The sequence below is a fragment of the Aphidius gifuensis genome, linkage group LG4, assembly GCF_014905175.1.
Source record: "Aphidius gifuensis isolate YNYX2018 linkage group LG4, ASM1490517v1, whole genome shotgun sequence".
Classification (NCBI taxonomy): Eukaryota; Metazoa; Arthropoda; class Insecta; order Hymenoptera; family Braconidae; genus Aphidius; species Aphidius gifuensis.
The window spans coordinates 25,346,144-25,360,355 of NC_057791.1; the positions used below are offsets into that span (position 1 = coordinate 25,346,144).

The 14,212-nt window shown below is 26.9% G+C and overlaps 3 protein-coding genes and 1 long non-coding RNA gene across 18 annotated transcripts; 3 read left to right on the top strand and 1 right to left on the bottom strand.

The window, feature by feature from the left end:
- The first annotated feature begins 532 nt into the window (after positions 1 to 532).
- Positions 533 to 9,996, top strand: LOC122856040. Of its 14 annotated transcripts, none has more exons than XR_006374116.1 (6): positions 533 to 927; positions 2,030 to 2,267; positions 2,577 to 4,998; positions 5,199 to 5,460; positions 5,578 to 8,993; positions 9,063 to 9,996. It is a non-coding gene; the product is annotated as an uncharacterized LOC122856040 (long non-coding RNA). The 14 variants fall into 14 exon arrangements; XR_006374114.1 differs by having other exon boundaries at positions 2,577 to 4,466; positions 4,535 to 5,460; XR_006374117.1 differs by having other exon boundaries at positions 2,770 to 4,466; positions 4,535 to 5,460.
- Positions 953 to 2,023, top strand: LOC122856039 (putative uncharacterized protein DDB_G0291812). Its single transcript, XM_044157816.1, has one exon. It carries the CDS (start codon positions 1,195 to 1,197, stop codon positions 1,657 to 1,659), a length of 465 nt encoding a protein of 154 aa, XP_044013751.1. The 5' UTR covers positions 953 to 1,194; the 3' UTR covers positions 1,660 to 2,023.
- A 117-nt stretch (positions 9,997 to 10,113) lies between the features above and the next one.
- Positions 10,114 to 11,055, bottom strand: LOC122856038 (39S ribosomal protein L11, mitochondrial). Its single transcript, XM_044157815.1, has 3 exons — positions 10,816 to 11,055; positions 10,547 to 10,736; positions 10,114 to 10,472 (listed from the first exon to the last, which is right to left on the bottom strand). Exons 1-3 carry the CDS (start codon positions 10,948 to 10,950, stop codon positions 10,207 to 10,209), a joined length of 591 nt encoding a protein of 196 aa, XP_044013750.1. The 5' UTR covers positions 10,951 to 11,055; the 3' UTR covers positions 10,114 to 10,206.
- A 191-nt stretch (positions 11,056 to 11,246) lies between these two features.
- Positions 11,247 to 14,179, top strand: LOC122856033 (uncharacterized protein C2orf42 homolog). Of its 2 annotated transcripts, none has more exons than XM_044157808.1 (3): positions 11,247 to 11,460; positions 11,534 to 13,657; positions 13,733 to 14,179. In XM_044157808.1, the coding sequence occupies exons 2-3, from the start codon at positions 11,554 to 11,556 to the stop codon at positions 13,909 to 13,911; spliced, it is 2,283 nt and encodes a 760-aa protein (XP_044013743.1). In that variant the 5' UTR covers positions 11,247 to 11,460; positions 11,534 to 11,553; the 3' UTR covers positions 13,912 to 14,179. The 2 variants fall into 2 exon arrangements, with proteins under 2 accessions (XP_044013743.1, XP_044013744.1); XM_044157809.1 differs by having other exon boundaries at positions 11,548 to 13,657.
- Positions 14,180 to 14,212: the final 33 nt, after the last annotated feature.

Genomic DNA, 14,212 nt, shown 5'->3' on the forward strand with positions numbered 1-14,212 from the left:
AAATAATAACAGAGATTTTCTTGCAGCCGGAAGTTGATTCTATTTTGGAGCTTATGAAAAAAAAATTGGAATTAAAATTAAAAATATATATAGGTATACATAATACATATGTATAATTTAATTATCATTCAACAGCAACTTTTATCGATTTTGTTTTTATTTATTATTATAATGTATGTACAATGGCCGTGATAATGATACATGAAATTAAATTCAATAGCATTATATGTATTATATGTATTGTTGTTATCGATGTTATTGATTTTGTTCCCGTATGGTAAAATATAATGAATACATTTAGGTATAATGCTACATTTTTTTCTGCTCCAAAATAAAAAATATAATTTGACACAAGTCAAAGAAAGGATGATTAAAACATTATTAAAAATACGTCATTTATTGAATATTATTGATATTACACATACACACATGTACATATTTGTAGGTATGTACAAAGGATTGCTCAATAATATTGAGAATATATTGTCAGCCATTGCCAGAAGTTGCCAGAATCATAGAAATTAAACGAGACTGTTGGTAGAGGGGGTTGACCGCATTACTACCTTTAGTCATTAGAAAATATTGGAAAATATTCATTTTTTGTTATTTTAATAATATCTAAATATTATTTATCCATTTAAAATTAATAATTATAAATTTATTAAATTTTTTCATATAAATTAATTGGTGAAAACATAATATTTCGACTTGTAATGTGTAATAATTGATGAACTATTTTGTTGATATGAGGCGTAGTAATACACACTGAAGGCTTTATTAACCCCACTCTTGATTGTTGAGTGCGTCATTCCAGGGCTGTTATTCGTCGAGTGTAGACTGTATCTTGCTCGGTTGGTCTTGAAGACTGTGCATCGATATTCGGAGGAACTCACCTTTGACGTCGATTAACACACGAGCTTGCTACAGGTTGGTTTTTTATTTAAACATAAAATAAATCAAATTAAATAATATTATTGTTCAAGTGAAGTTTTTGTTTTTAAAAATATTTATATTAATATTACCTATATAAAAAATTTAAAAAAAAAAAAACACAATCAGAAATATAACACGTGAATAACCTCAAATTAATAAATACATAGTGTGCATTAAAATTTAAAATTTATTTGTTGTTGAATAAAAAAAACAAAAACGAAAAAACAAGTTTCATAGTGAAAAAATATAAAATAAAATAAAATGGGTGCAACATTGAGACCAAGAGATGCTGATATTGATCCACCAGGAAGTGCCATTCGACTTCACAATTGGATAACATTGGTTCGTAAAAAGAAGATGAAATATGTGTGCAGTAGACGCAGAAATATACGAGTTGAGGCTGTATTGAGTCATGCCTTAACCCAAGCACAAGAAGAGCTGCGCATTAAACAAATTAATCGTTTATACAAGTGGCAACACCTTAAAAAATTGATTGCCGATAAAGAAAGATGCAATCGTTCAAATACTGATTACGATGGTGATGATGAAAATAATAATAATAATACCAACAACGAGTGTAACAACAATAATAACAATAATAATAATAATAATAATAGTCAAGATGTCAAAAAAAATATATGGTCAAATGATTTGTATCCTGAATTATCAAGTCTTGATTCATTCATGTCTAAACTTAGTGAAATTAAATCACCAATTCAACGATGAACGTTTGAATAACTTACTCTTGAAAAAATATTAATTAAATTATTGCAATTTTTTTAAATATTTCAATCAACAAACAAATAAATCAAAAACAATCATCAACTTTATTATACGTATATTTGAAAATAAACGAAAAATAATAATAATAATAAATAAATAAATTGTCATCATCGTCATCATCTTGATCATCAGCTCCAGTTCCAACTACAGCAGCATCATCATCATCATCGTCGTCATCGTCAACAACAACTTTCTTAATTGTGCAAACTAAGAGATATATAATAATATTTTCTTGTTGCTCTTAGTCGCATGGAAAATGTCCAAATTTACCAATTGATCCAAAGTGTATTATCTGGATATTTTTTAATTGCAGTCTCACCGTTGATGAGATGGCATTGGAATGATCAGCAAGAGAGAGCAAAGGAGATGTGATGTGATGAGATGAGATGAGAGGAGAGGGAGGGGGCTGTGATGATTGCAGCAACATTCACTCACTTGCTTGCGTGCTTTCTTGCTTATGTTGGTTGATCTCTCTCTCTTACCTGACAGATGACACATACACACAGAGAGACATTGAGAGATGATGTCAAGCCAATTTCATCGTCGGTTTGGTTTGTAGATAGTATCAAAACCAAAGTTGTATTATTATTTTTTTTTTTTTAAATATTATTATTATTATTTCTTTTTTTTTTTTTAAATATACAAATAAATAAATTGATAGCTAGTTAGCTAGCTAGCTAAATAGATAGATAAATGATTAGATAGTTGGATAAATAATTTTTTTTTTTTTTAAATTTAAATTAGGTTTTTTTTATTGAAACGTGATAATAATAATAATGATTAATTTAATTTAACTTAACTTGATAATAATTGCATTCATGCTTAATTTTTTAATTGTAAATAATATAAATATTTTATAGATGGAGTAATGGAAATACCTACGTAAGAAATTTGAATTCATATAATAATAAATAAAATAAATGTTTGATTTAAAACAAAAAAATATAATTTATTTTTCGAGTTTAAAATAATTTAATACACAACAAAAACAATATAATTTAATGCATGAAAATATTTATTAGCTATTAATACCATAAACATCATCCTTTTCAGTTTACAATGCAAACACCTTGTTCAATTGAAAGACAAAAATATGTACTCAAAATCCATTAAGAGGAAATGATTCGATCGTCCGGATATTATTGTTGTTGTTGTTGTTGCCATTTTCTATATCAACAGCGTCGCAATGGCCAAGTCACATCAATCACAGACATTTATTTTGATACATCTCGGTGAGATTAAAAAAAAAGAAATTGGATTTGTTTGATTATATATTTTTTTTGATTAAATTGTGGGTTAAAAATAAATTTAAGGTATTGTAAATTGAGAGGTGAAGGGGAGGGGGGGGGGTGTAGGGAACAAAAAAAATGTATGTTTTTGTAGATGATGGCCATGATGTACATGTATTATCAAGCGGCGCTGAATGAACCTGGCTGAATAACGTCGTCGTCGACTTGTTGAGCTTGCCCAAATAAATAAACTACAGCCACTTTGCACTACTCCTCGTCATCATGTTGTTCGTCTCTGTGCGTGTGTTTATGTGTACATCGTTACCTTGACCACTTGAAATAATAATTATCATCATCATCATCATGATCACCACGACAATGGATTGTGAAATATGTACTACGGAGAACCTCGCACAAGTATTTTACATATATATATAAATAAATATAATATTATTATTATTAGTATCATCATCTAGAAGGAAACATACACAAGTACAAAATGACACTTGGCTGTTTTTTGGTGAGCTGTGTTGTTAATCCTTGCAATAATAATATTTATGTGTTGGGGAAATATTAGTATATTTTCCCAGGTTCTCCGGATGTCATCATCCATAATGGAATGTGGCTTCTTTGACATTGCACTGCACACTGCTCCACATTTATGCTGATTTACAATTCAAAACGAGAACGGTATCACAATTCTACTAATGAAATTTAATTTTTATTTTATCAATTTATAATAATATTCGTATTGAATATGAACATGTACGACGAGATGTATGATATATATATATATATATATGGGATGGAGGGGGGTAAAAAAAAAAAAGGAAAAACGTATGATTTTAGTCACAGGAAATCATCAGCCTCATGTTGTCCTGACTAGATGCAGTTTTAATTGGCAAGTACCCAAACAACGAGCACCATTGTCACAATCAGAGAGATTCACTCCTATTGCTGTACTATTTTTAAATGAATGAACTGAGCACAACTTTGAAATTATATCAGGTATTTAAATTTTCTCCAATGGGGAAAAAAATAAAAAAAAGAAATATGGGAATAGGGGTGGGGTTTTTTTTTTTTTTTTGTTTGTTATGTTCAGAAGGTGCTGTCAATAATAGTGGAGATGATATAGTAACCAGGCTGATTTAATAACGAAAATTGGAGCATGCTCTTTATATGAAAACTGATTGGTCACATCATCCCAATACATACAAATACGTGAAACGAATTATCAACATGGATCGATTCCAATGCGCTATAATATTTATCAAAAATTTTCCATGATTTATGATGGCAATAAGGGGTAATATGTCAATCAGGGGTAAGCGGCAATTAATGAGCGTTATTCTCTTTTTTTTTTTTCCTCTTGTTCTTCTTGTTATTGTTGTTGAGCTTCAAAAACAAGTCAGGGTCTTGGAGACTGATTAAGCTAATCCGGAATGGCACAGTTGACCTTGTGATGATAACTAACGTACGTGGTGTAGCCTAGGACAGATCATACGAGATTAAAACATCAAGGTAACAAAAAGATTTAGACACATAAATAATATACAATATATATGTTATGTTATGTTATGTTATGGTAGAGTATTATGGCGTGTGCTTGTTTTAATTAAAAATATATACGTGGGTGGAAATCGAAAGGGAGGGGAAAAATAATAATTTGAGCTACAGGCACCAGTTGAGGCGAAATAAAACAAGATTACTACTACCACTACTACTACTACTACGACGACGTGGTGATTCCGGAATGAGACAAGTTTTATAACTATTCAACGTAGTTGTTGGCATTGGCATTGTTGCTGTATCGGTTCACAATATTACCAGAGCACAAATACATCATCAAAAATATTATCAATCAATCACAACCAATAGAAAGAAATTTATATATACATATCAAACAGATGAGTAACTGAGCACAAATCAATTTATGCAGTTTTATAATAATATATTGATTGACAAAAGCCAATGTCTTGGTCATCTAGCTTGGCTTTGTCTCAACAATCATGTGGTACAGTCCAATTTGATCAAGATCATATTATCATGGGAGGTAACGCACGTATCAGTATAATTATTTATTTAATATACAATCTGTTGTTACCTATTTTTTTTTTCTTCTTCTTCTTAAACTTTTTGTCTTCTTAATTTTATTTGATGATGAAATCAATTGCGTGTGTGCGTGTGTGTCTATCTTGACAACTGCATATTTGTTTGGTTTTTTTTTTTCTTTTTTTGTTGATTTGATCGCAGGAATCAAATAAGCAAACAAAATACAAAAGGAAGATGCAAATGAATAATCAAAGTAAGAGTATCAAAATTCAATCCTGCAACACACCCATATATATGAGAATTAATCTAGGGAATGCGTATACAATATACATATATATTTATTGTGAAACTTGGTGTGTCTATTAATTGACGTAAATCGTAATGTCATTTGAGGTGAGATGAGATGAGATGAGATGAGGTGGGGTTTATTCTTCCCAATTACTAAGTATCATCATATTGCCAGGTAAATTATCATACTTATACTTTTCTTGTATATGTTAATAATCATTAACATTAATTAATATTATTATTATCGTGAAAGCGAATTACAATATACAACTTGGTTATATATTTGTTTTAGAATTTGAATATCTGTTAGTGAACGAGATTATTTATAACAAAAGTTCAGTTATTATTATTATTATTATTACTATTATTACTTTTCGTGCGCTTTGATAATTATTTAAAGAAAAAGTCTGCCTATCATCTACCTACATGCCCACAAATGCTGCTGGCTTATTTAATGAATGACATACAATTTTATATATATATTAAAATTAATTAATTGATTGATTGGGCAAAGCATATACATACAATAATGCTTGGATATTATCTATCTATTATATAATGAAAAAAGTTATTTATCTTGTTGCATCAATTAGCATTAAATATTAAATATTAATCAGTGGTGCACTTTTATCACTGATAATAATAATAATCTCACATACACACATAAGTATACACCTGCAACATATATAAATATATTATTTTTTTTTCACTAGTGTCCTGTGAACGCTATAATTTCTATTATTATTATTACTATTATCTTTGAAAAAATAATTAATGCGTGTTGTTGTTGTTATTGCCTATATTGTGCACAGGCCAAAAAAAAAAAAAAAAACGATAAGTGAAGGTGGAAGAAAAAGAAAAAAAAAAAATGTGCAATCAAGTTGTTTTTAATAATTTAGTTGAGACGTTTTAAATGACGTTTTGTTTGTGAGCAAGTTTTTATAATTGTTTATCTATTATTAATATATTGATGGTTACTGCAGTTGTTATATTATTTAAACATATGCGAGTAGTTGCATAGTGCGGTTTTAATTTATTTTTTATTTTTTTCCATTTTACATTATTACAAGTTGATTGTGATTTGTTATTTTTAATTTTGGTTTTTTTTTTTTTTTTTTCAAATAGTTATTACACATGTACTAGTTTACCTACCTATACATGTTTTTTTGAAAATTAATTTTTTTAATTCTTTCACAATTAAATTATCATTATTGCAATGCATTTTATATTATATATATAATTAAAAAAGAAAAATAATAATAATACTATTGTGCTATGTGAATGATATATATAGAGAGTGATTGTGATTAATTATTATTGATGACAATGTATATAATTATGATGATGATTATTTAAATGGCCTGTTTTTAACCGCACTGCTATAAAAGTTACACGATTCGTGAAAAAAAATATAGTAATAATATCCAAAAAAATTACATGCAAATTGGGATGATGAAAGGAAAAAAGGAAAAAAAAAAAAAAAAAAAGTGTTACATTTGTAGAAGTGGCTTATTTCTTGCTAGAAATCCTGAGCATTATTATTATAATTATGTGAGTGTTTTATGGCCTTTTTATTTTTTTACTTAAAAATTTGTTAATATTTTTCTATTATCATCATTATTTGATGATTTATTTATTTATTACTAACTTTCATATATAGTTTTGTCAATCAACACATTGTTTTTAAATTTCAATTACTATTATTATTATTATTATTATTATAAATATTATAACATTTTATGTAAATAATTAATGCTATATACTTGTTTATGCAAAAAGACATTATATTACTAATAATGCTCGATATAATTTGTATGTCGATTTAAAATAATAATAAAAATATTTATGATGTTGGGGGCGAGGGTGGGTCAAGGTCTAGGCTATTACTAATTACCCTTGCGAATTTTTTTCAATACATATTTTCAGGCAACGAAAAAAAAAGAAAAAAAAGCACTCGCACTCTGCTGCTACTTGTGCAAAATTATTTATTTCATTATTTACTTATTGACTGATAAATTGATAAATTAAAATTGAAAAATATTGCTGCTATAGCTGTCTGGCTACTTTTTTTGTTTGGCATCATGAATATTATGGGAGAATCAAGAGATATTATGATAAAGTTGGCCTGATGTCACTGAATTGTTGCTATAATTACATTATTGTGATACACATGATATTTGGGAAATAATAATAATAATAATCCTCTTGGCATGCATCTATAATCTATATATTGGCTGAATTAAATAATTAAATTTTCTTGTGTCAGTACGAGTCAGTAATCAGTATCACCAATTTATATATACATATTTACAACAAACGAGTTACAAATAGTCGTTGTATTTATTGTCCAGCTTTTTCAAACCATGATGAAGATGATATTATTAATATTATATGTTATAACACTGCATTTTATTTATATTTGAGGATTATTACATAATATTATATACATGTATTGCTGACATGGTAGAGAGGTACGCGCTATATTTATTTAATTTATTATTTATATATTAATAATATTTTAATTACATCTATTTATTAATATTTATTTAATGCTTAACACAATTTCATGTGCATAACATGTATGATGTATTAATATTTATTTCATCATGATGGAGACAAAATATCTGTCTTTTTTAAAACAAAAACAATTTGGAATTTTTAATGAGCACTTGGTATACATATATATAAATGAGGAATTAATAAACCAGCAGCTGAAGATTATCATAAACACACTAGATCAAGTTGGGTAGTCACATTAATGGATTATGTATATGAGCACCACACAATTTAATAACGAGACGCAGACTCTTTTTTTTTCAAATGCAGCTATTTGTTATGTACCTATTATATAATTGAGGAATGATAATGATGATGGGCATTGCGTGAGTCTTTCTATTTAAGTAGGTAACAAAAACATGTAGTTTTTCTCCAGTGTGTTGTTTTTTTTTTTCTTTTTTTTTCCCTGCTAACCGAGTGTTTTAGAGATATCAAGATATACCAACAATCTTGAAGGAATTTACTTGCTGCACTGTTGTAACTGTTAATCACGAGGATGATGATGATGATGATCCTATTATTTAGTCACAATGAAATATCATCAGTAAAAATAGTCGTGGCCTGAATTAATTAGAGCTTCTCCTTATTGGTGATGTTGTGGTTGTTGTTGTTCATCATATTCTTCTTTTTCTTCAACTACCTCTTTAACCAAGGAAAAAACAGCGACAATTTATTTGGCTCATCTTGCTAGTAGTCATCACGTTGATTATGCAACTACACCGTGCCAGTCCATAGTATATATATAATAGGATAGCAGTTTTATATTTTTTGTCATCTACTCATATCAACTCATCTATACTCGTCATTTGAGATTGCAAGATTCAGCTTCTCTTTAATAATAATGAGTGGCTTTTTAACACAACTATTCAAGATGAATTATTTCGTGTTCATCGAGGGTTGTTGCATTATGTATTCATCATCAATTGACGCTGCACCAAAATACACTGAAACACATAACTCCGCAAGTTCCTCCAATACAATGGGCTTTTTACTAAATAAATATATTCCCAATAATTGTGATGCACCTCATCAGCACGCAAATTCCGAGGGTGGTATGGAATTTTTATATCTTTCTACAGTCAGCAACTTCATGGATGTATCCAGATGTATCCAGAGTTCCAGCAAAAAGGCATTTTTTTTCTTAAAAAAAAGGTAAAATATTTTTTTGATGATGAATCATTTGTTCTTTTATTTATATATATTTTTATTTTTTTTTTACAGATTATATTCCAATTATTTACTTTTTACAGTTATTATCATTTTTTATTTTATTTAACAATATTATAATAATTTATTATTGGGTTGCAAATGATTTTTCATTTAAAATATAAAAAAATAAAAAAATAATATTAAATTTAAAAAATTGAAAAAAAAAAAAAAAACTAAGAAATAAAAAAAATAGAAATCTAAAAAATTAAAAAAAAACATGAATAAAAATAAATAAAAAATTACATTAACAAAAAAATAAATAGAAAATAGAAAAAAAAAAGGTTGGGGGGAGAGGGGCTGGACCAGCGCAGAAGAAAGAAGACATCGCAGAAGAGGACCCCAGAGGAGCAGTGGACCAGAGGACTTCATCGTGGGATCAACCTGGACGTGGACGTGGACCTGGACCTGGACGTGGAGCTGGATCAAGTGGACATCATCGTGGGACGTGGACAAGAAGACAACATGGATTATTAATTGCGACATTGAAGGACTAGTATGAATCATTAACAAGAGTCCAATACTCATAAATTCATTGGCAATTTTGGGAAACAAACAATGATATAATTCAAATGAAATTTACAATTTTTTGTCAATCAACGTACATACCCTTATAGAACAAGTAAAAATAATTATTTATTATTTTTTATCATCTTTCGGTTAATTAATAACAATAGGCCAGACATTTAAATTAAAAAGACTGACAAAAAAAAGTAAACGACACACACACACACTTTATAAACTTTTAACTTAACTTTTTGCATCAACAGATTCGAGTCTTTATCTTTCTTATTTCCATGATTAAATAATTTTAATGATTGATGCACAATAAAAAACTAATTTTTCTAAATTTACAACAAATCAAAATATCCAAATTCTACAAAAGTAAAAATACACAGTATTTAATGAATTAGTTATTGAAGCAAAAGTACAATTAATTGACAAAATGTGTCTCTATTATTTTCATGAATTTTATCATTTTCAGCTGATACATAATAGTAAATTTGTATAATATTAAAGAAAATCAACTTAATAAAGAAAAAGAAAAAAATTTAAAAAAAAAGTGTTGGATTTGTAACGAGTAAAAATTAATTTTTTATTCTTTTTTTTGTTGTAATAATTAAAAATAATTGTACAGATAAAATTGATAATTTTAAGACTATCCAGTTCTGAGCATTTTTGCTTCTTTGGCTTCTTGTAATTGTTGTTTTTGTTGAGCTACAATTTCTGCACGTTCTTTTAAAAATTCAGCATACTCATCTGGATCCAAATCTTTGACAATTTTAATTCCTACTGTTCTTGCAATACCAACAAACATTTGAACAATTTGTTCAAGTGTAAATAGTGCCATTGGTGGATCTTGAGATTTTATAACAGCAATTTCATAAAGATGCTTGAGTGTTATTTTTCCAGCAATCTCATTACCTGTTGTATATTAATGGCATTTTAATTAGCAAAATAAATTACATGTTAATTTTTTTTTTTTTGAATAAACTAACCAGAATTCATGGCTCCTCTTTGAATACCAGCAGCTTGTTTCAAAAAATATGTTGTTGGTGGCTGATGAATAACAAGATCATAAGTTTTATCAGGAAATACCTTGACCCTGACTGGAAGTGGTATACCTTGTTTTATATGTGCTGTTTTTTCATTAAAATCTTTTATAAAATTGGCAATGTTTATATTTCTCTGCAATAATTAATTTAATTTATCTTAATTTATGTTATTTAATTTTGATAATAAATAAAATAAAATTATGTAAACTGACCTGTCCAAGTTGTGGACCAAGTGGTGGACTTGGGTTAGCCAATCCTGCTGGTATATTTGTTCTTAATTTTGAGCTATGATCAATTTTATCAATCATTTTTTTAACTGTTTTCATTCGAGTTGCTGCTTTCGACATTTTTATTTATCCAAATTTAAACAAAGGTTAAATAACAATTAAATTTAACTCTCTCGTGGTGGTTTTAATGTTTATGAATGTTTATGTGTGAAGTGTGTGTGTGTGTGTATGAATTGGATAGATTTACAATTAGCGTCATGTCGCAGTAAATAAAAATCTGCCTTGAGTTTATTTTTTTTTTTTCAATTTTGTAATTGTAAATTATAAAACAGCAATAATTATAAAATTTTTATTTATTATTATTGTACCTATATAAATAATAATTAAAAAAACTATATTATAAAAACAACACACACACATTTTACCTATAGCCTATAGGTATATTACAATTGTGTATGTGTGTGTGTCACATATAATAATAATAATAATAATAATAAAAACAATAAACACAACAAGTAAATAAAATAAAATAAAATAAGGCTCTCTACATATGTAATTTTAGTTCCTAGGTCATGTTTAATTGGCAAAAATAGATTTGTTGTGTTTTTTTCTCAACTATAAAATACAGTGGTAACTATTATCAATTTTTTATACCTATAATAAATGTTGTTAATAAATAAATGAATAAATTTAAATATTCTAGTTGTCAAATAAAAGTAAATTATGTCAAACGAGGAACGTCTCCGTTGTTTACTTTCTGATCTTGGTAAAGCAACACTACGTGGTATTAAAAAATGTCCAAAATGTGGTACATACAATGGATCTCGTGGATTATGCTGTAAAAATAAAAATTGTGATGCTGTATTTAAAGAACCTGGTGAAAAACGTGGTAAATTATCAACAGAAGCATGTAAATTAATAACTGGTACTGTTGCACAAATATATTCAGTAAGAGTTAGAGATAAAGGACCAGATTATCGTGGTTTTGTTCAATTACCATTAATTAATGGTACATACCAAAATAATGATACAAATAGTGCAACATTATGTTTTGTTGATGGTTGTGAATATGATTTTGATATGAGTGTATTACAATATCATGAAAATAATAGTAATAACAGTAACAGCAGTAACAGCAGTAACAATAACATTGATAATAATAATTGTATTGCTCCAAGTTGTCATCATATATTAGCTGCACAAAGATGTTATGCTGAGGCACAACCATTAACATTAAAAAATTCAATAATAAATAAATTTGTTGTTAATAATGAAATAAATAAAGAAATTCGTTTATTGGCATCAGAGGCATCAATTGGACCATTAGTACAAAGAGTATCAAAAAATATTATGGCTGTTAAATGTAAAGTATCATCAAAGCATCCTTTGGGTTATTTGCATTTTTCATTTTATGCAATTAAATTAAAAGATAAAACTGAACATAAATATTATTGTACTTGTACTAGTGCAATTAAAAAAAATAGTGGTGTCAATGAACAAAGTGCTATTATAAATAAAAAAACAAATCAATTTAATCGTCGTTGTGTTCATTTTTATGCATGCATATGTGCTTTTGCAAGTGATCCAAAATTATGTCAAGAATTTTCTTATTATATTAATTTAAATATTCAAGAAAAACAAATTCAACAATCAATTGACAATAATGTATATCAAATATTTAATGATAATGATGAAGATGAAGATGATGATGATGATGATGATGATGATGATAAAATGATTGAAATGGATCTTGAAAGTTTAACTGATAATACACATTTTGTTATATTTCAAGATAATACATTAACTGGTGGTGCTAGACTTGATTTAGACTCAATTAATTTAGATACAAGTATTGATACACAATGTCAACAACAAGAATTATTTCAAGATACCAATAATCAACAACAGTCTGTTGAAATTATTCCTAATATTGATAACAGATATAATTTAATAAATACTGCTGATTTTTTTTTAAATGATAATGATAATGGTAATATAAAAATTGTTGATGGAACAACAATTAAAATGATTGATAATCAAACAATTATTGATGTTAAAGGTATTAAATTTGTTGAAAGTATTATTAACAGTAATAAAATAATTGAACCAAATAATTGTATACAATTTGATAGTAATATATCAACAACACAAATCAATAATAATAATAATAATAATAATAATAATATACATTCAACATCTGTTAAACGTAAAAGAGATGATAAATTGACAAAATTAAATTTACATATAAATAATAATTTAAATTCAATTGAAACACGAAAAATAAAAACAAAATCAAATACTAATAATAATAATAATAATAATAATAATAAATTTCAAATAATAAAAAAATTAGATAATAATAATAATAGTAAATTATTTAATGAAGATAATACTAATTTGTCATTTATAAAATGGCTTGCATCAATAACTGAAAGAATAAATCAAACAATGCATTATCAATTTGATGGTAAACCAGAACCACTTGTATTTCATGTACCACAAATATTTTTTGATTGTCTCAGAGAAAGAATATCATGTGGTGGAAAAAAAAAAAGATTACCAAATTCAACAACAGCATTTATAAGAAAAGACGGTGTGCCACTTGGTACATTTACAAAATACACATGGCAAATAACAAATATAATACATGTCAAAAGTATATTTGATACACACTTGATACCATTAGAAATAACTAAAAGCTTTATTGAAAATGGTGATGGAACTTATGAATTGTACAAACGTCAAGAAACTGAAATTGATCGTTTTAAAAAAAATGGTAATAATGCTTTAATAAAACCCCTGGAAATAAAAACATTTCTCAAAGTTGGTAAGTATTTATTTATTTTAAATTAGCATACATTATTATTGATTATATTAATTTTTTTTTTTTTTAATAAAATAGGAAAAACATGTCCAAATCAAGTTGAGCCAACTCCATTTCTCATTGAATGGATACCAGATATATTACCAATATCAAAAATTGGTGAGCTTAGAATACGTTTTGAATATGGTCATATTAAAAATATGACGACATCACAAAAGCCGATTAAAATCACATCACATACTAAAAATTACTCTTAATATAATTATATCTTTTATTAGTTTTATCTTAATTTTTTTCAAAAGTCAGTATTTTTCTTTGTTTATTATTATTTATTATCATTTATTAAAAATTGTAAATATAGTTTGAGTCAATTAAATTTTATTATTTATTTTTTATCCAAGTCAGGAAGTCTATGAATTTTCTGATGAAATAAATACGTCGATAATAATAATAATTCAAGGTAATAAATAAACGAATGAGTGAGTGACAATAGTAATGACAGTACCAATTAAGTTGAAGTTTTTTTTGCAATTATGATATCATTAAAATCTGTTGTAG